This window comes from Emydura macquarii, unplaced genomic scaffold, assembly GCF_026122565.2.
Source record: "Emydura macquarii macquarii isolate MOO-44397 ecotype Brisbane River unplaced genomic scaffold, CSIRO-AGI_Emac_v2 contig_587, whole genome shotgun sequence".
NCBI classification, from domain to species: Eukaryota; Metazoa; Chordata; order Testudines; family Chelidae; genus Emydura; species Emydura macquarii.
In genome coordinates this window covers 8,118,944-8,140,411 of record NW_027130724.1, presented here as the reverse complement: position 1 = coordinate 8,140,411, position 21,468 = coordinate 8,118,944, and the positions used below count along the sequence as shown (strand labels likewise).

Here is a 21,468-nt window from a genome sequence, read left to right as displayed (position 1 = left end):
TTTAAGGAAAGGCCATGTATGAAAAGTATTTATGTAGACTTTCTTTATGCAGTAAGTTTGCATATGAATTATACTGCCTACTGTGCCATTGAAAGCGTTGAGCTGTCGGTGCTACAATTTAGAGGATGCAGTGGGTTGAGAATGAATTTTTGGCCATTTTGTGGGTCATGGATTGAAAAAAGATGAGTGATTCTCAACCTTATGAGTTGAGCACAGAGCTAGGAATTAGGGGACCTGCGTTTTATGCCAAACTGTCACTGACTCATTGTGTGACCTTAAGGAAGTCACTTAACTTCTCTGTGCCTAAAATTGTAAAACGGGGATGATCATGCATACTCACCTTTGTAAAGAGCATTGAGGTTAAGGGGAAGTGCTAAAGAGTGTTAGATATAATCTTGTAAAGATTAAAAACTGTTTTTTTAAGAGGATCACATATTGTGATACAGCTGTTAATTCAGATTCAGACATTCAAATGTGAATGGAATTTTATATTTCCATGTCCTTTTGGTCAGTTAAAACTAGTGGCCTTGTTCTTCCACCTTTACTCATGTTGAGTAGTACACTATTCTGTGAGTAGTCTGATAGATTTCAACATAGAGAAACATGCTATTCATCTCAAGTAAGAAATTATGTGCTTAGAATATTTGTTACATGAGGAATATACAACTGTTGAATAAGCTACACTTGCAGTACACCAGAACATAAAGAAAGTGCTTATAGTTCTGTCATCCAGTTAAAGTTCTTGGATAGATTATTTTTTTACTTTGCATTATTTCATAAACATTTCTCAATGTAGCCTTTTTCAGCTAAATTAAATGACACCATTGACTCGGATAAAAAGCAGATGCTGGAAAGAATTCAGAATGCAGTGAAGTCTGCTGTGGAACCTCTAGAAGAAGCTGTGCAAAAGAAACTTACAGGAGAAGAGATCCAAAAACATGCTGAGGTCAGTATGATTGGGTTTTAAATCTCATCGGTTTGTAACAATTTTCTGAAACACATTTTATAAATGTGTATTTACTGAATGGGGAATTTCCCAATACTTAATATTCAGTGTGGTAAAACTGTATCACTGAGCTCAGCTAAATAGTTTTCATATGCCACTCAAAGCAGCCTCAGACACTGCAGAACCTTCTCATGATCTTCTTTTTTGATAACTGCTACCGTTGTACAGTTATTTCCAGTTTTCCATAAAGAGTTTTCTTCCACACAGTAACAAATTCGTGTCTTTAGTCTTCTGCTTTCCTGGAATTTCTGTTTTGGGGAGGGATTCATGCCATAAATTGTTGTACATACAGATCCATCCATAGTGCACAAGCTAATACCTTTGACAGTTTTATTGCTGTGCCATTCAAGTATTTTATGCCACGTTAACCAAATGGATGTTTCCAGATTAATTCAGAAATATCTTCCTCTGGATAAGGTCCTGACCCCAAAGCCCATTACAATAAATGGAAAGATTCCTATTGATTTCACTGTGCTTTGGATAAGCCCCAATAAACACCACAGATGTTGTAACAGTGACTAATTGCTCTTGATAATTAGAGTCCTGGATGGTATTTCCTCTTTTTCAAGCATTCTTTTTAGGCTGATTCTATATATCTGTCCTCAAAATGTATGGTGTAATAGAGTATTAATGGAAAACTAGAGGGAAAACATTCTGAGTTATATTTAGGGTGCATTTTTTACTGAATTATCTTTATTTGTTTGCATGATATTTTGCTTGATCTTCAGAAAAATGCAAATCCCTCAGTTCCTTTCGATCTTTCATCAGAACACTATCAAGTCTCTCCAGATGTAAATTATGTACCTATTTTCTGTTCACTCCAAGCACATGAAAGATTGCATGGCAACAAACAATGATTGATGCAAGGATATTCATGCCCAGGCGAATTAACAGTGTGAAAATATTTTTTCTATTAAAAAGCATTATAGTCTAGGTTCATGAATAAGACTTTTTCCAGATTTTTTTATACTGGATTGCACTGAACTGTTATATGTATATCATTTTCTTTTCATAGAAATTGTTGGAGGAAGCAAAAGATGTGCTGTCCGAGTGGCTAGACACCAAGTTTGGCAGTCAGGTGACTGACAACTCTATATTCTCCGACCTCCCCAAATTCTGGGAAGGGGAGCATCATAAAGATATGGAAGCCCTCAATGTAAGTAAACAAGTTGTTCCATCGTATGAACTTTGTATTGCAAGGCATGTGTGTTGCTGGTTGCACCCTCAGAAGGCCCTGAAATAAAATTCACACAACTTGGTTGTGATTGAAGGCCTCAGCCCACCACCTTATTGACAATCTTTAACCTTCCATGAACTGATAGCTATTAAATCAGCACCATAATACCTTGCTGTCCTCTTTTCATCAGCGTAGCCACCCTGCAACTGATTACACCCATCCCTTCTTCTTGAGATGAACTGGGCAAACTCTGGTGTGGGTGTCTCATTCCCTTACCCATAAATAAGGTCCATTTTCCTTCCTCCAACATTGCTAATATCTTCCTTTCCCCGCCTTGTTGTCCCAGTCTGAGTCTGGTATTTGAGATACATGGCTAGGGCCGCTAACTGCACTCCTAGCAGCCTTGCCAACCAAGCCATGCCTTTAGCATGACTGTCCACAATCACTAGGTGCCTAAGAAATTCTAATTAACTCTATGGTGGCTATAAACAAGCTTGCCCTAAGCTTTTTATAGCCGAACACTGTCACTTATACGGAGGTTCCAATAACTGAAAGCTATTTCTCTACCTAGAAAGTAGGTCTGAAACATGGTGGGGAATAATCCTTGCCCAGCCTGCGATGCCAAAAATAGAACAACTTTCACCTCCTGCAGCAGCCAGATCTGTAGTTATTTTAGACCGGATACAAAGTTTAGAAAAGCGGTCCAATAGCTCTTTCAAGTCCCAGAGTAGGAAAGTAGAAATTAGAACTCCCATGTCTATTTCTGACTGCCACTTGCTGTGTTCTTTTGAGCAAGTCTCTTAAATCTGCCTCAGTTTTTCCATCTTATAAAATAGTTATTACCTACCTCACCAGAATGATGAAGTCTAATTGAGATTCTGGCATGAAAAATGATAGGTAGTGCAGTATATATAAATGCCCCTTTATTTTTATAGGTGTTACCTCCTGATGTCTTAACTCGGGTCAGTGAATATGTACCGGAAATTGTGGAATTTATTCAAAGGATTGTGGATAATGGTTATGGGTAAGTGCCATTCTGGGTTATGGATTTCGTGCAACATTACAAAATTATCTCTGCAATTATTGTGTAACAAAGCAGATCTCTAATACTGAAATAATAGTTCTGGGGTACACAGTGGACACATGTTGCTCTGTTTCTATAAGCAATGGTACGAGAGACTGCATTCAAGCAGTGTTTCTTTGGGATAAAACAATCAGCTTGTTGCTTCACAGCCAAGCAATAATCTCAAACCTGATTTAAAAAAAGTTTGTTTCTGGGGTTTTAATGTTTTTTTGTAAACAGAGACTTCAGATCATAAAAATATAGGGTGAAATTCTGGCCCCATTGAAGTCAATGGTAAAACTCCAATTGATTTTAACAGGGTCAGGATTTTACCCATAGTCTTAGGCAACAATTTTGAGAAATGGAAGTATAAAATAGGCCACTAAATCTTTATTTAGGCACTTAAGTAGAAAGTGGCTTGATTTTTTTTTTCCCCAAAGGTGCAGATCTGCTTCTCCCATTGATTTCCCCAACTCTTGCTGTTGCATAATATCTCTGAAAATCAAGCCACTTCTACATAGGTGCCTAAATATCCAGGCATCCTGACTTAAAAACTTTGGGCCAGGTACTTTTTTTATTGGTAGCTTATACTATGTCTCAGATTTACTGTATGACAAGATTTTCATCACAAGACATCCTAGTCTGAACAGTTTAAATTTTGTTCTAGAACGGTAGGGGAGATTCACGCCCTATGACTCAAACTGTCATTGGGTGTCTAATATGCATGTGCCCAAAATCTGCATTTGTGTTCATGCTCAAGCCATAGGTCTACTGGAAAATTGGCTCTGTGGTCTGAGTACTTCACATTCCTGGTGGCTTTCATACAGAGAAGGGGGAAAAAAAGCCCCAAGGATGACTTCTGTCCCAATAAAGCCATGACAAAATAAATTGGCCAAAGAGAGGAGGACAAAACTGATTGAAAAATAAACGAGACAGGGTAGGTGAGATAGTGTCTTTTTATTGGACCAACTTCTGTTGTGGAAAAGATAGTGTAGCTCGAAAGCTTGTTTCTGAACTTTTCTGGGAGCTTTGTGTAGCTCAAAAGCTCGTCTCTGTCTCTTCCTCTAACAGAAGTTGTCCAATAAAAGGTATTGTCTCACCCATGTTCTCTCTCTCATATCCTGGAACCAACACAGCTACAACAACACTGCAAGCAACCTGGAAAATAAATGTAACTTGTAAGTTTTAGGTTATTGCAAACAATCAAGAGGTAGAAGGAAATGTTTTAACATTTATAAAGGAGAAGTATCTAGCTGTCCTTTTATGTCTTGCTAAAATATTTGTTTAACAAATGAATTTTAGTTGACTTTTCTGTGACAATTTACCCTGACTTTTTACAGTTTTTGCCTGAAGTTTTTACCATGCATTTTAACAACTTAGGGCCAAATTCTGTCACCCTTATTCATGTTGAACAGTACCATACTCCTCAAGTAGTCCTGCTGAGAACTTTGTATATAGTATGGTAGAGATACTTCTTGCTGAGATTTAGTTTTATATTGATAGTGTTTGTTAAATTCTTTTTAACCTTCTAGTTATGTATCAAATGGGTCAGTCTACTTTGATACAATGAAGTTTGATGCTACAGAGAAACACTCCTATGCTAAGTTGGTTCCTGAAGCTGTGGGTGATCAGAAAGCTCTTCAGGAGGGTGAAGGTGATAAACTCAGTATTCATTTAAATTACTATCAACATGCACAGTGTCTTTCATTCACATTGAGTTGGATTAGGCTCCTTAGCAGAATGGAAAAGTTTTGTGTCTAGACATTGCATTTCCTTTATTTTTGGAGTCACAAATGAATAGAGTTGGGCAATAAACAGTTTTCCTGTACTGCAAAAATTTTTAAGATTTTGAAGAAAATTTGTCCCCCAAATCAGGATAAGAAGTCAATATCAAAAAAATATTATGAACCAAAAATCTGGGGGAGAAAAAGTTCAGTTTGGATCAGTCAAAACATTTCAATTTCGACCACTTTTTATATTTAAAACAAAATACTCTGGTTTAAATTTTGAAACAAAATTTCATTTTCAACTGGAAACCCAGATTCTTTCATTCTGATTGTGTTGAAATGGGATGTTTTAACAACTATGAAACTTTTTTCCAACAATTTTGAATTGAGAAATTTGTCAAAATTGACCCTTTCCTGATAAGTTTTGATTTTGACTAATCAGTATTTTTTTGGTGAAAAAAATATTTAGTTGAACAATTCCCGACCAACTCTACAAATTAATTGAAATCAGTGACCAGCAATGGAGTTGGATCGACTCTTGTTACAACTTGTCTGCTTCAAATATAAATTACTTGTATATATTGAGAACTGTCCTTTGCATTGTAAATATTCATGTTACTGTGCTGAGCTTTGGATGCAGCCTTTTTTTAATTAAACCTCTGGTAGAGGGTGATGCTAAAATTTGCAACAAAGCATGATGCCTATGAAGAAATTAATAATTCTGTATTCAGCGCCAGATTTGAATGGTGTACAGTAAATAGTATATGGGGTCACACATTGAATGATAAGGATAAAAAGAAATATTGAATAGCTACCCATTCAGTGATGACCATCCATCCTGTGCACTGAATGAGACAGGGATGCTGTGGAAAAAACAGTATGTGATCGTGTAATTAAAGATGAGATCATAATGCATATGCAAAAGGGCACTGAATTAAGGTTGTGCAGGCAGCCTTTATTCTGGCATTGTCTAACGTTTGACTGCTTGAATTGGCAATCTTAACATTGTGTGTGGGTGGGTGTGGTGAGGGATGGGGTTTGTAATGCTGTAGTTATGCATGCTAAGAGAATAGCAGTTGAATCACATACATCAGGGTTTAAGAAGCTTCACAACTGTCACTGACATCTTTATTGGTAGTCACAGGAGAGAACAAGGATTAGTTAAGAAGCAAAGGATTACTATTGTCAGTTGTAAATTTTTAGTGTGGGTTTGGTTTTTTTGTTTGGGGTTTATTTTGCATTGAAAGTTACAGCAGAGCCAGGAGTAGGTAAGGCTAATGTTTAAAGAAAGTGTAAATATTTGCAAAGTTTTCTCCATTGACAGGTGACTTGAGTATCTCAGTTGATCGTTTGAGTGAGAAACATTCACCGAATGATTTTGCTTTGTGGAAATCTTCCAAACCAGGAGAGCCCTCATGGGACTCTCCTTGGGGAAAGGTAAGGATCAGTGTGTTCCAATCATAAGCATAATACAGAAGCTTATTCTACAACTTATGAATATCATCTGTACTAACCTGTACAACAAATGATCCATCCTCCTCTTGCATTTAATGAAGACTAAACTGTAATAATATTGTTCCGTAGCATTGCTCTGTTTGTTTAACATTATTCTACAATGTAGTTATTCAATTAGCTGTTTCTCAAATAGAAGTTAGTGTGCAGAAGTTTTGTCTGTTACATCAATATTATCAATATTCCTCTAGACCAGTGTTTCTCAACCTGGGGGTTTAGAGGGGTCGCAAGTGCAGAGCTGGTATTGGGGGTGGCAAGAAAGGCAATTGCCTGGAGCCACAGGGGCGCCATGAAACTAAGTTACATGCCTCAGCCCCATGGGGGTGGGACTCATACTTCAGGGGTACAGTAGTTTGGAAAGGTTAAGAACTACTGCTCTAGACATTGGGGATCTGTCTACCTTGTCCACTCTCCCATTGTTAACCTCCCAAAGTTTCAGTTTGGTGTCTGTGCTCAAATCGAAATGCCTGTTGGAATGAATGGGGAGAAGGGCTCCACTCATCTGAAACTAGTTGTCATGAGAGTGATTTTCTCAATTTAAAGCAAATGTCCCAAACTTTATAACCCCTAGAATAAATGCAAATTTCCTTTATGATGTTAAGAAAGCTAAAATTGTTACCTGAATGCAGTACTTTATTCTGAAACTGTTTGAGAGGCAGGACTGTGTTCTGTATATTCATCTGCTCACAGATGCATTTGGCATGTATAGTTTACTTCAGTGTGGGAGATTGTGGTGATCAACACTATTCTTGTATCGTATCAAGGATGAGAATTAAAAATCTGTTCTCCCTCATATTTCTGTGTCATTTAATTTATTTATATCTATTAATGGGAATGATTCAGAGACAGGTGGGAAGAAAGTAATTTCTCCTATGAAGGGTTTCTTTAAAATCAACAGTTAGAAAGGATATTTAATCTGTACTGAAATCACTTGTTTATCTCTAAATAGGGTCGTCCAGGTTGGCACATTGAATGCTCTGCTATGGCTGGATCCATTCTGGGAGAGTCAATGGACATTCATGGAGGGGGATTTGATCTTCGATTTCCTCACCATGACAATGAATTGGCACAGTCTGAGGTAGGTAATGTATTCACCAGCTGTCTTTAGTTTCTATTATATAAGAACTATACAATTTGGATTTGACTGAGATTTAAAAAAAAGCACAGAAACCCCAAACCCTTAAGATGCAGTTTCTCTTAGCTGGTAACAATCAAAAAAATAGTGAAGTTGATCATATACAAAATGATATTAAATACACCAATGAAAAAACTGAAAAACAGAATATTTTGATTTCCCTATTTTTCTCTGGTTAGAGTAATCTTAAGTATTTATAATTACAGTGGGTACAAATATTTCAGGCAGAAATGATTTTTGAAGCTGATAATATCCTTTTAATGAAAAGAATAAAACTTCTTTTTTCAAAATAAAAGATGGAAATAATCTAAATAAAAGGGAGACTTCTTTAAACTAATGTGAAATTATATTTTGTCACTGTCTAATGAAGTCTTATCAACTCCAGCACATCATTAAACTCTCTTCATTTAAATCCTGCTTCTTTTTTCCCCCTCTCATTTAAAGCTATGCTCAGGTAAAATACTCTTGTAGTACATGCACAGGATCCATTGTTGCAGCTAGATCTGCACGAGTGGGAGTCTGCACCTATGTGGAGCCCACTGAAGTCATTGGAGCTCCAGGCAGATGCAGGCACCCATGCAGATCCAATTGTAGAGTTAGGGAAAAATCTGTGAACAATATTCTATCACTCTAAAAGTGTACCATTTTATGATTCCTGATCAAGTTTAGGAAATGTGCCTTCAGAAAATCTTGTTTAATCTTTAAAATTTGTATCATCATGGTGCTTTTGTTACTTTTTTTTCCTGGTCAGAAACCTACCCTGTGTATGTGTGGTGTGTTAATTTAAAAAAAACAACACCAACAACAAACTAATCCTTTCTGTTTTATGGTTTTGCTGCAGGCATACTTTGAAAATGATCACTGGGTTCGGTATTTCTTGCATACTGGTCATTTAACAATCGCTGGCTGTAAAATGTCAAAATCTTTAAAAAACTTCATTACTATCAAAGATGCACTGAAGAAACATACAGGTAAAATTTTATTTATGGAAGAAACACTTTTTTATGAAGCTTGTAAAATGTATTTTTAAAGAAAATTAAGCCATGAAAAGTACCAATTTAAAAAATAGTAATTTGAACATTATTTCTTGTATAAATTTCCTGATTAAAAATGGGAATTGGCAAGTTTAGGTTGTTAGTTTAGTTTTTGGGAGTTTCTTGTAATTTAATTTGTGCTAACAATTCTTTTTAGTTCATACTACAGTAGTTTAGGAACAGAGCATTGGAATACAAGCAAAATAAATTTTCTGGGGAATAGAGGATGAATATTAGTGGTTAAGGCACTAGCCTAGGATTTAGGAGACCTGGGTTCAGGTCCTTACTCTACTACAGAATTCCCATGTGAGTTTGGGCAAGTCTCTTAGGTACAGATTTTTCAAAGGTGTTTAACCTCTTAAAAATGCAGACAGACACAGTGGGATTTTCAGAAGTGCCTTTGAAATTCCCATTAGGCACTTATCTGCTTTTTTCAGCAGCAGAGTACCATTACAAATCTGGCTCTTAGGTTCTCTGTGCCTTAGTTCTACATCTGTAAAGTGGAGACAATAGTATTTCCATACCTCACAGTGGTATTGTGAGGATAAGTATGTTAAAGATTGTGAGATGCTTAGATACTATCATTTTCGGGGCCATATAAATATATTAGCTAGATAATGACCATTTTCCATCTGCATTTTAAAATTCCTAATAGCACGACAATTACGGCTGGCTTTCCTGATGCACTCTTGGAAAGATACGCTGGATTATTCAAACAACACCATGGAATCCGCTATTCAGTATGAGAAATTCCTGAATGTAAGCAAGCTTTCTTATCTTCTTCCTTGCTCTTTAAACTTTGTGCTATTATACACCCCAATAATGTAAACCAATCCCAAAAGGAGCAAAGTGCACTCAACTCCATTGAACTCATTGGAAACTGAGGGCTCAGAACACGTCGCAGGATGTGTTCAGTAATTTATTGGATTGGGCCCATATCTATATTACTGTGGTGAATGTTTTGTGTGTGTTATGGAAAATCAAATAAAAAATTGATTTTAGGAATGATAGCACATTTATCCAGTATAACTAAATTTAAGTTACAAATTATTTAGGTGTTTTTGAGTTAAGGCTGCTACTCTCTCTCCCATTCTTCGTGCAGCAATCTGAGACCCTCCATAATTGTGTGGGTGGGAAAACAAAACCAACCTGACAGCTTCCAGAAATACCATCTTAGTGAAATACACTAGCTATTGCCTCTTAGAAATATATTTCTAACATATTTCCTTTTATGTCATTGATCCCTAAAGTAGTGAGAAAAATGTGAAGAGATAATTAGCCACCCAGGTGCCATAAGAATCACATGTTCTGCTGAATATATCTGATGTCTTTAATTTTAAAAAAAATATTTAGTATGACTGCCAGTATCTACTCCTTGTCCCTACTTACACACATCTCAAAATTGCCACACAGTTCTGTGCAGCTGGAAATGTGTTCTTAAGTGAGGCCTGTTACTGAAATAAAAAAGACTGGTGCATGTCAGGGTTGAGGTGCATGTGCAGAACTGTCTGGAAAAACTTGCATGGCATCTGTGCACTGTGTGCAGTTCAGATCATTCCAGTTAAGCTCTGCCTTTCCTGGGTGGGAACTTTAAAAAACAAAAAGTGTGTGTCAAATGTGGTGCAATTAGTTTTGGTCCATCAATTTCTGCTAATGACGGTTTGTTTTGGAGACAGGAAAAGCATTAAGCAATACAAATTACTCACTGCATCGGCACTAGAATGAATTGTTGCTTCAGGGAAATACACAAGTCTAATGAAGGAAACTCATGTACTAGAATCAGAAACACAGCAAAAAGACTTTTCTTCCAGAAAACACAACTCATATTTTCACAAATCTGGAATACAGTAAGCAAAGGAGCGTTTTGTCACAAATGTAAATTATCATAACCTCATTTTGTCCACTACTGAGACTATTACAGGGACTCCAACCTAAAAAGATCATAGTTTATAGAAATTAAACTGCAATTATTCGTTATTAATGTCTATTATCACGTTGTGTTCGGTCACAACCTAGACAAAGAACGGCTTAACACTCCTAATATATAGTGGGTAATGCAAAATAAGTGCATTTTTCTTATTTTGCGAGATATATAGCAGATCCTGGCTGAAATTGTGTTGAGACAGCAATTAAAATGGCTAACTTTGCTCTAGTAAACATTGGTTGCGTCCAAGTTATGCTGATTTCAAACTGCATTCTTCCTTTTTAGGAGTTCTTTTTAAATGTAAAAGATATCCTTCGGGCTCCTGTTGATTTGACAGGCCAGTTTCAAAAATGGGAATTTCAGGAAACAGAGCTGAATAAAAGGTGAGTGAGGTACATTTAATTTCTGCATGAATAGTTTGTATATGCACACTTATGGTACCCATTTGTCTAACTGGCATTTCCTTTTCTTGAAAAAGGATCTAATAATAATAATACTTTACGTTGCTACAGCACCTTCCACTGAGAATCTCAAAGTACTTTACAAGCTGATGAATTTAACCTTGCAAGAGTTTTATGAGGTATTTTTCAGCATACAATACATGGAATTAGTCACGTCACTTCTGTTGACATTAATGTGACTTGTATGCATAATTTTTTAATGCTCGTCTGTATGTGTGTGTTGAAAGGGATCCTTTTTGTGCTTTCAATCTCCATTTGGTCATCTGGCTATTAGTTTCTTAACTATCCACCTATCTGAGAAGGGTGCATCACACTGACGTAATGTGTTCAGCTGTAGTAATAAAATAATACTTGGCACTTACAACACTTTGAACATGCAAAGCGCTGTGGGGAAATTGAGACAAATGGAAGTTAAGTGACTTGCCCAAAATCACAGAGCAAAGATAAGAATTCAGAAGTTTCTGACTTTCAACCTTATCCTCAATCCAGTAAAACAAAATAGTGATATTGACATTATGATCTCTTTCCCTTTAGATAATCCTCCTTCGCATTTTAATGAAATCCCAGTTTAGTGGCTGTAATTTAAGCAATTTTGTGCATGATTTGATTCTTCTTTTTAAAGTCAAAGAAACATAAAGTTAAGTGTGTCCTTGGGAATTGCAAGAGTCTAACAGACATGACATTATGTGGTGCAAAGAAGGGATTAAATAGCAGAAAACCTTGCCTGTTGCAACAGTAAAGTTTATCAGGCCAGTGCACAGCCGTGAACTGGAGTCTTCAGTGCTGAATTTCCAACTTCAGTTGTGTATGTTTGGTATTGTACTCTGTGCTAGTAAATATTCTTTCTTCTAGCTCTCCCAAATCTAACAATGCTTTGCTACATTGTGCTGGAAGTACAAGTATTTGTTTATTGGTAGCAGATGGTGCTGCTTCTGGAATTACAACTTTGTATAGCAGGCGGGTGGGTAAATTGACTGTTAAAGATGGGGAAAAAAATCAAAACACTGAAAATGTTGAGTAATGGAGAGTGAAAAAGGAGAGAACAAGACACAGGAGGGAGAAAGAGGATAGAAAAAGGAAAAAGAGAAGTATTGGGGGAAGAGAGCATTTCCTTTCTCCATTTTCTCATCTTTCTCCTTTCCCTTCTCTTTCTCTCTGGAATAGATCATGCCCTTTGACATGAAAACTATTTCCTTAAATCTCTATTTTGCCTAATGAAATGGGTGACGCATATCATATGTATTACAAATTAATTCATGAACAGTTCAAACAGTTTTTTTCTTCGAGTGCTAGTCCCTCTGTGGATTCCAAACATGGATGCCTATGTGCACCATGCACTGGAGCCAGAACTGTTCGTAGCACTATTCGTTGACCCGTGTGCGTCAGCCACGTGGTGCTCCTGAGGTCTTATGAGGTTGCGCAGGTCGACTCCTCTTCAATTCCCTCTTACCACTGCATGGTACTCAAAGTAGGAACCCTCTTCCTATCCCTGTATTAGTAGCTTTCTTAACATTATTGTATTTATTTGTTTTTTTACACAGTTAAGCATAGTTTTAGTAGTTAGGAGTTCAGAATTTAGTAGTAGTTGTCCATTTACCCTGTGCGGGGCAGCCCACCCACTCGGGGCTATGCCCTAGCAAGCCGGCTTTAAAAGCTGTGCATCATGTCCATGCTCCTTCTCTGTGAGCGACGAACACCAGCGTTGTCTTTTTTGCTTGGGTGAAGCCCATGTCATCGCCCACTGCTCCATCTGTTGCTCCTTCATAAGATGCGCACATATAGGCACAAAGGCGGATCCCCAAGAGGGATATTTTCAAAGTGCAGTGTTTTCTCCTTGAGCCATAGCAGGTCGGGTGAGAAGTCGCATGAAGACTCAGCTGCCCCTCCACTCAAAAACTCTTGGACGGAGCACAAGTCTCAACACCGTAGAGATTAACCAGCATCATCTTCGACTTCTGTGGCAAACTGCTGCCTCCACCCCTGACTCCATCCACACCGCCAAGACCATCAGGAATCCCATGTCCCGTACCACACACACCTGGCCACCTATCTCCGCTGACACCTACACCCGAGCTGCTTCTTCCGTAGCTGGTTTTCAACGCATCCTGGATCACCAGGCACCATACGTTCTCTGTCACCAGCGGATGAACTGCTCCTGTTGAGCCACTGCCCCGAGCCGCTCCTCTTTGCATCATCGGAGAAGCAAGCAAGCACAGCTTTGCAGAGCTGCTCCACACTGGCTCCGATCATCCCAATGGCACCACCATTTCCAGACCAACCTTCTGACTCAGAGTGGACTTCGAAACAGGAGCCCGCCTTTTCACTGACATGATCCTACAGTCTGGAATTGACACCCCTGCCCTATGCACTAGCATATGGGCTTCCCACTAATGCATGGTTCCAGTATTATTGTGGTCCACCGGCTCCATCAGATCTGTATGCATAGCCCTACTGGCACCATTGGGACCTGTACTGTGGACACGGGGCACCACCGCCTCATCATCACCCTTTCCTGGTTTATATGGCTCCTCCCTTGGCTTATGAGGAACCCCACAATGCCACCTCATCGGAACCAATGGAACCACCAATCCCCACAGGAGCATCATCCTCCCCAGACAAGGCACTTATCCCACCATCCCTTTCTCCCCTGGATGACCATAGTCAATATCAAGACCTGCTCCAATTCATGGCGAGGGACCTTAACCTACGGACAGAGGATGTAATAGACTCCCAGGACTAGTTCTTGGACATCCGACAGCCAGCAGGACTCTAGCACATCGCTCTTCCTCTACAGAGTGCGCTTCTTCAACGAGCTCAGGCAGTCTGGCATGTCCCTGCATCATGTGCGCCTGCACCTAAAAGGGCAGAAGGCAGGTACTTTGTCTCTGCAAAAGATACAGACTTTCTGTTTACACACTCACCACCAAATTCACTAATGGTCCAGGTGCCAACAGAGCATGCTAGTTAACAGCACTTCAAGTCCCCCCACCCCCCGATTGAGCAACCAAGAAACTTGACCTGATTGGCCATAAGATCTACACCTTGGCGGGTCTGCAATTCTGCATAGCCAGTTACCAGGCTATACTGGTGAAATATGTCTTCCAAACATATACCAAACTGGCAGCGTTTCAGGCCTCTCTTTCGAAGGATAAACAGCCCAAGTTTATCCTTCGATCTCTCCTTGAGGAAGGCAAGTTGGTGATCAAAGTCACCATCCAGGCCATGGCAAACACAGCATCCTACCCCTTGGCCTTGGGGGTGGTACTACGCAGGGACTCTTGGTTACGGATGTCAGGGTTCCCAAAGAAGGCCAAGACCATACTTGAGGACCTCCCCTTTGATAACCAAAAACTCTTTAGTGATAAAACTGACAAGAGCGTACACTTGCTTAAAGACTCTCGCACCACTCTGTGCTCCTTGGGCCTTTACACACCAGCCCCAACTCACTGCCAGTCCCTAGTCCTTTTTCCATCTCTGGTACCCTGCCCGCCCTACCTACCAACTTTACCTTCCACACCAGCAGGATCAACCACGTCAACGCTCGCAACAGGCATGATACTGTGCTGCCACTACCTCATCTGCTTCTTCATCTCTCCCACAACGCCTATCCAAATACCCATTTTGACTCCTCTCTCTAAACCCAGGAATCCACCTCCCCTTCTCATGTGGTCCCTCTAGTTATCTTCAGGAGCTGTTTTGCTCAATTTGCCCTCAACTGGAGCAAAATTACCACCGATCGCTAGGTATTGGACATCAGACACTGGGGGTATTTCATAGTTTCTTTCCTTTTCCCCCTCGTCACCCTCCTCCCATGGGGAAACGGGAAACCCATCACAACACAAACACCCTAATAGAACACGTTCCACATCAATATCATGGCTGTGCTTTTTACTTCCCTTATTTCCTCATACCGAAGAAAGGAGGCAGCCTTCGCCCCATTTTAGACCTCCGGGCTCTAAACCACTTTATTCACGAGTTCCAATTCCTCATGATCACCCTTCCCCAAAATGTCCTCTGTCTCCCCCCAGAGCCTGGTTTGCAGCTCTCGATATGAAAGATGCCTGTTTTCATGTAGACATACATCATGCCCATCGCAAATTTCTTTGCTTCATGGTAGGCCACTCACACTATCAGTTCCGAGTTCTGCCATTTGGAATAGCCACTGCTCCATGCATCTTCACGAAGGTCTTCGTGGCAGCCTATATGAGACATCTTAGCCACTCGTTCCCATATCTGGATGACTGACTACTAGTCATGTCATCCCGGGAATGTCTCCTGACCACCATCCGCTCCCTACAAACCCTCCTCACGAGTCTGGGGATCTGTCTCAACGTGGCTAAGTCGACCCTCATGCCAACCTGCCAGCTCACTTTTATAGGAGCTTGGCTAAATGCCCTTGGAGCATGAGCCTTTCTGCCATTGGACTGCTTCGTAGCCCTCACTTCCGTCATTGCACAGCTTCACCACCACCCTCACACATGTCTCCAACAGTGCCTCTCCCGCCTGGGCCAGATAATGGCCTACATCTTGGTCACCCTGCATGCACACAGGCATATGCGATGTCTCCAACTATGGCTACATATCATCTATGACCCACAAGTAGACCACCTCCACAAAAGAGTACTTCTCCCTCCCTCGGTCTTGACTTCTCTTGCATGGTGGTGCGACCCAGCCAGGGTCTTTCAACCCTCCCATGCCCAGTATCACCCTCACTATGGATGCATCACTTGTAGGCTGTGGCACTCATCTGGAAAGCCACACTGCCCAAGGACTGTGGTCCCCCAAGAGGCCAGGATACACATCAATATCCTGGAATTATGAGCAGTCCATGTCACTTGTCAGGCATTCCTACCCTTCCTCTGATCCCATCACGTGCAACTCCTCACTGACAACATGACAGCCGTCATCTATATAAACAGGGTGGAGTCTTGTCCCCCAACCCTTTGCATGGAAGCCATTCATCTGTGGAACTGGTGCCTCAGGCATGCCAGAACACTCCATGCTGTCCATCTTCCAAACACTGACAGTACCCTTGCAGATGCTCTGTCACTTCTTCCACAGCAACCATGAGTGGGAGCTCTATGACCCCACTCTCTGGTCCATCTTCCACAAGTGGGGCACACTGGGACCTCTTTGCGATTCCTGTCACCTGCTAGCTCCACTTTTCCTGCTCTGGGGTGCTTTCGGACAAGGCTTTCAGGGGGATGCACTTCTCCCTTGGTCACCTGACCTCTGGTACATCTTCCCACCCATGCCACTCCTTCCACAGATCCTCGGCAAAATACAACAAGACTGTGCAGTCCTTATTCTCATCCTCATTGCTTCTTTCTGCCCTTGCCAGTACTGGTTCCCCAATCTCCTTTCTCTCTTGGTTTACCCACCAATTTACTTTCCTCCTCTCCCAGACCTGCTCATGCAGCAATATGGCTGGCTCCAACACCCCAGCCTGTAACTGCTTCACCTTATAGCGTGGCATTTGGATGGGGCTTATGAATGGACAACACATGCTCAACACCAGTACGCAACGTTCTTTTGCATAGCAGGCACCCATCCACTAGAGCATGTTATCAGGTAAAGTGGAAATGCTTCACAGTGTGGGCAGCCCGTCACCATCACTCCCTCAACCCAGTCTCTATCCCCACTATCCTTGACTACCTTCTTCACCGTCAACAGTCAGATTTTGCCCACTCTCTATCCAGGTCCACCTAGCAGTGCTTAGTGCCTTCCTCCCAACAGTGGATGGGTTCTCCGTCTTTAGCCGCCCTACCTCAACCTGTTTCCTCTGTGGTCTCCAACACCTTCGTGTTGGTCCAAAAGGTCCCCTCCATCCCCCCTGGATTATGAACCTCATCCTCTTGACACTCACCAAGCCACCCTTCGAGCTGCACCCTTTCCTCTCAACGTCTCTCCAAGTGGATCTCTCGTTGCATCAAGGAGTGTTGTTCCCTTTCTCAAATCTCTCCGCTGCCTGGCATCATGGCGCAAGTGACTACGTCTGCCCTCCTCGCAGATGTTCTGTGGCAAGACATTTGTAAAGCAGTCACGTGGTCCTCAATCCACACTTTCACCACTCACAATGCCATAGCCACACTGGCAGCAGCGGATGCAGCAGTTGGTTGTGTAGTCCTGAAGTCTCTCACTTCTGGCAAGCCCTCACTCCCACCTCCACTCTGAGTACTGCTCGCTACATTTCCCACATTTGGAATCCACATAGGGACCAGCACTCGAAGAAGAAATGAAGGTTACTCACTGTAACTGGAGGTTTTTTGAGATGTGTGGGCCGTATCTGGATTTCAATCCTGCCCTCCTTCCTCTCTCCTACAGGCTCTGTGCCTGTCGGTAAGAGGGACCTAGAGAGGCGTCGACCTGTGCAGCCTCATAAGACCTCGGATGCACCACGTGGCCGATGCACATGCAGATCGACGAACACTGCTATGAACAGTTCCAGCACATGGCACGCATGCGTACCCACATTTAGAATTCATATAGGGACCACACATCTCCAAGAACCTCCCGTTACAGTAAGTAACCTTCATTTACATGAAAACATTCGTGATACCTGCTTGGAATGGTTTCATAACATACAGCTTCAGAATAAGTTTTCCCAAATTAGTGGCACTGAATAGGAATTTATACAACGGACACTCAGCTGGCACACAGTGAAGGTATACAGCCCTACAACGAAGCAGTGAAAAAAGGAAGACTGAAAAAGCGAATTGTACTGCTTCTGCAAAACATACAGAAAAATCAGCTCTGAAGTTATACTAGGTCTAATGTGTCCTGTCAGCTGTCACCTGTCTAATAACCCAGCCTCTCTGAGGCTTTGGCAGCAGTATAGAAGCAATATTTTATTAAGCAGGTAAAATATTTGAACAAAATCACCTATACAGTGGGCACTAACACCTGTCTCAATTATCTGTTTTTCCTTCTTCAAATATAAACTATAACCAAAGAGAGGGTAATCCCCCCCCCCACCCCCTTGCCCCTGTTATAGAAGCACTCCAGTATACTGATGGAGCACAGGAATTTTTTATGTAAATGTTATAATAATGATATAAATCATAAATTTGTCTGTTTTTCCTCTGATTTAGCTTTTACAACAAGAAGGCAGCAGTTCATGAAGCACTGTGTGACAACATTGACACTCGCACTGCCTTGGAAGAAATGCGATCTTTAGTCAGTCAGAGCAATTCCTATATTGCTGCTAAGAAAACTGCCAGGCAAATGCCAAATAGACTGCTATTAGAAAGTATTGGTTCTTATCTCACTCAGATGCTAAAGGTATGTGATAGTGAGACTGTACATTACATTAAAAAATAATAGTTGCCATTACACTACCCAGCTGCTACAGCAGTATTTTCCAAACAAGTCAGTATAGTCATTCTTTAGATTTTGCAGGATTTGAAAGAGCCAGTAGCTTAAAAACAAAATCATAACATTATATGCATTGGCGGGAAAAACTACAGTTCTTTATATTTTGTTTTAAATTCATTTGTTTTTGGTAAATCGTAGAAAAATGATACATAAGTACATGGAAAATTGGATAGTTGACAATTGTGAAATTGTGCAATCGACATCACTGGGACAACGTTTGACTGTCAGCTATTTAGGATGCTTATAAGAATAAAGTAGACTGTCAGCTAGTAGGATGCTGGAATATGGACTAGATGAGCCATATGGCCTCTTCAAACACCAGTACATTTTAATTTAGTCAGCATCCAGATATTTTCTATTGAATGAGTGTGTCTTTAATTTCCTTTTCCTTGACTAGATCTTTGGTGCCATAGAAAGTGATGAAGCTGTTGGATTCCCTGTTGGAGGAAATGGCCAAAACATAAATGTAAGTGAAGAACAGAGAATATTCTAGTAATTTATTATGTGTTTGTTCATAGCCCTTTGAAAGATTAGATTTAGAAAAACAGTGATATGGGGCCAAAATCTGTTCTTGCTTACAACAATGTAAATCTGAAGTAATTCTGTTGACTTTAATGGAATTACTCCAGATTCACTGATGTGCAAGAGAGAAGAATTTTACTGACAGAATTTTTGTCTCAGGCAAATTATGCTGCTGCAAAAGAAAAACTACAAGCTCTCTCTCTTTCCATCCCACGCACCATTATTTTGTATTGTCGTGAGGTCAGGCAAGAAAGAACCACACTGACTACACACTGTATTTGCTAAAGTAAAAGTCTCATTACAAGTACGTAATAATGTATACATATTTTTACAAATAAAAACACAAGCTTACATTGATTAGAGCTGCTTGAAGTGCACCAAAAACTAGCAGCAAGGCAATTGGAGTTTGATTCTGAATTCAGTCTCACTGATCTTTTTGTAACCTATAGTGGATAGTTAAAGGAGCAGCTTCTAAAGGCAGCCTTGTTCTGTTCTTGTTCTTGTTCTGTTCATCCAGCAATGCTGCTGCAAGGAGGTATTGGATGCACCTCTTAGGGAATGCTGCCATGTAGGAGCAATCTATGGGGGGGAATAGGAGAGTAACACTCCAGCGTGAGGGGAGGCCAATGATTGCGGTCTCTGTTCAAGGAGCAAAATCCAATGTGACAAATGGCACTGTATCTTTCAAGTGTTTTTCCTTTAGCATGACATCTGATGCCAATAGTTCAAAACTTTGTCACAGGAGACCATTCAGATTTAAGTGAAGTATATTTAGAAAGGTATTTTCTGTTTTCTCCCCCTTCCCTAAAGAATATCAGTGAAAACATTCACTGAATATTCTATCTTTGTATAGAATAACAAAAGAAAATTACCCAGCCTATTATAACTCACCAAGAAAAAAAAAAGGCAGATGAATAAAGACCCAGACTTCATTTCTGTCTGTCTAGGTATTTATATGGTCCCCATTCCTGTAGTATTGAGTGCCCACTATAGCAGTGGACTAAATAAACATTTACTAGGAGTTCTGTACCTTTGTCTCTTTTCCAGGGCTGTAATAGAGGGCTGTGTGAAGAAAATGGTACTGTTTCATATCAGAATTCATAAATATTGGATTTCTAATTCAGTTCAGAATTACCATACACCGTTATCTCAAATTCCAGCAGAATAGCCAGGACCTTGTTACTAATCTCTCGTGGACGAGATTAAAAACTTATTTTTTAAACAGTCCTTGCAGTGCTTAGAGCAAATGTGCCTTGCAGGAGGACTGGTATTAGTGCAGAACAACAAACAAAGCCTTTCACTGTTAAAAGAAGTATTGCCAAGGTTAGTAGGCATCAAAATGAGCTGAACTTGGAGGGGGCTTTAACATCTATTTGTAAAGTCACGTCATTCTTTATAACTCTTCTTTTCGTAAAACAAACGCTGATGATTTTAAATATGAAACATGAATGTCCGCAGCCAAGCACACATGAACAAGCCTGTAGCTTGTTTTTTAAAGAAATAGACTTTCATTTCCTGCCTCCATGATATTACTAGTAATTTGATTGTAAGATGTATAGTAGAAAGATATCTAATTGAAAAGCATTTTGACAGTGTCCTCCTTACATTTGCTACTTTTCTTGAATCTTTCGGCAGCATCCCTTCGAGGTTTTTTTTGTTTTGTTTTTGTTTTTTTTGGGGGGGGGGGGGGGGGGGTGTTGGTTAGCTTTTATTTTCTTCTTAGCAAAGTTATCCAGCTGAATATCCAAAGTTACTTCATTTGGGACTTGATCCATAGCCTGTTGAAGCCACTGGGAATCTTTCTATTGATTTCAGTGGACTTTTGTTCAGGCCCACAGTCTTCTTGTCTATTACTGGACATGAGGGGTTAAGTAAATCTGAAACTGGCATTCTTTCTACAAAGGTATAGTTTTTGTTTGAAAACTTGAAAAATATTGACTAGTATATGTCCAGTGCTAACCCAGTCTGGTTCAGTAATTCATTCAAAATCCACCCCTGCCACTTTGCAGTCTGAAAAACCCAGATTCTACAAGACTTAGGTTTTCAAGTTAATTTAGTGCTGTTGCCAGGTTCACTACTCTGGAAACCAAACTCTTCCTTCTGTATCCACAGAAGAGAATACAGCAAAAGCAGTGGCTGTACAAGGATCCCCATGCCACCCTGCTTATGTGCCTTAAGCTACCTTCAGTGAGAAGAAGATAGTGGGAACAAGAGTGTTGTTCATTCTCCATGGCTTGCACCATTCTTGGTCTTTCTGCTGAGACTGCCAGCTGTTGTGATAGTGGTTTTTGTGGTGTGAATTCTTGTTCATCAGGATCTGGACTGAGCCCATCAACATATTTCACGTAGGCGTTTTCAGTGCTTAATGGAATATGGCCTTTTAATTGGGATAGGAGCCCTGACACAAAGGTGTTGGGGTTCCCCCAAGACCTCTTCCACTTGGTTCCAAGAACTCAGTTCACCTACAGTCTCATCAGTTAGATTCATTTATTTGCCATACAGCAAAGCTATGCTAAGTTGATCAGACTCAAAC

The 21,468-nt window shown here is 40.4% G+C and overlaps 1 protein-coding gene across 2 annotated transcripts in view; it reads left to right on the top strand.

Annotated features, from left to right (window-relative positions):
* CARS1 (cysteinyl-tRNA synthetase 1) overlaps nt 1–21,468 on the top strand; it is a 51,150-nt gene that overhangs the window by 16,061 nt on the left and 13,621 nt on the right. For both annotated transcript variants that reach the window (XM_067540626.1, XM_067540627.1), the window contains 11 exons: nt 797–946; nt 2,022–2,162; nt 3,119–3,207; nt 4,779–4,900; nt 6,298–6,410; nt 7,435–7,563; nt 8,462–8,591; nt 9,310–9,413; nt 10,864–10,961; nt 18,131–18,320; nt 18,811–18,879. In XM_067540626.1, coding sequence (XP_067396727.1) covers nt 797–946; nt 2,022–2,162; nt 3,119–3,207; nt 4,779–4,900; nt 6,298–6,410; nt 7,435–7,563; nt 8,462–8,591; nt 9,310–9,413; nt 10,864–10,961; nt 18,131–18,320; nt 18,811–18,879 — 1,335 coding nt within the window. The remainder of the gene's footprint in view (nt 1–796; nt 947–2,021; nt 2,163–3,118; nt 3,208–4,778; nt 4,901–6,297; nt 6,411–7,434; nt 7,564–8,461; nt 8,592–9,309; nt 9,414–10,863; nt 10,962–18,130; nt 18,321–18,810; nt 18,880–21,468) is intronic.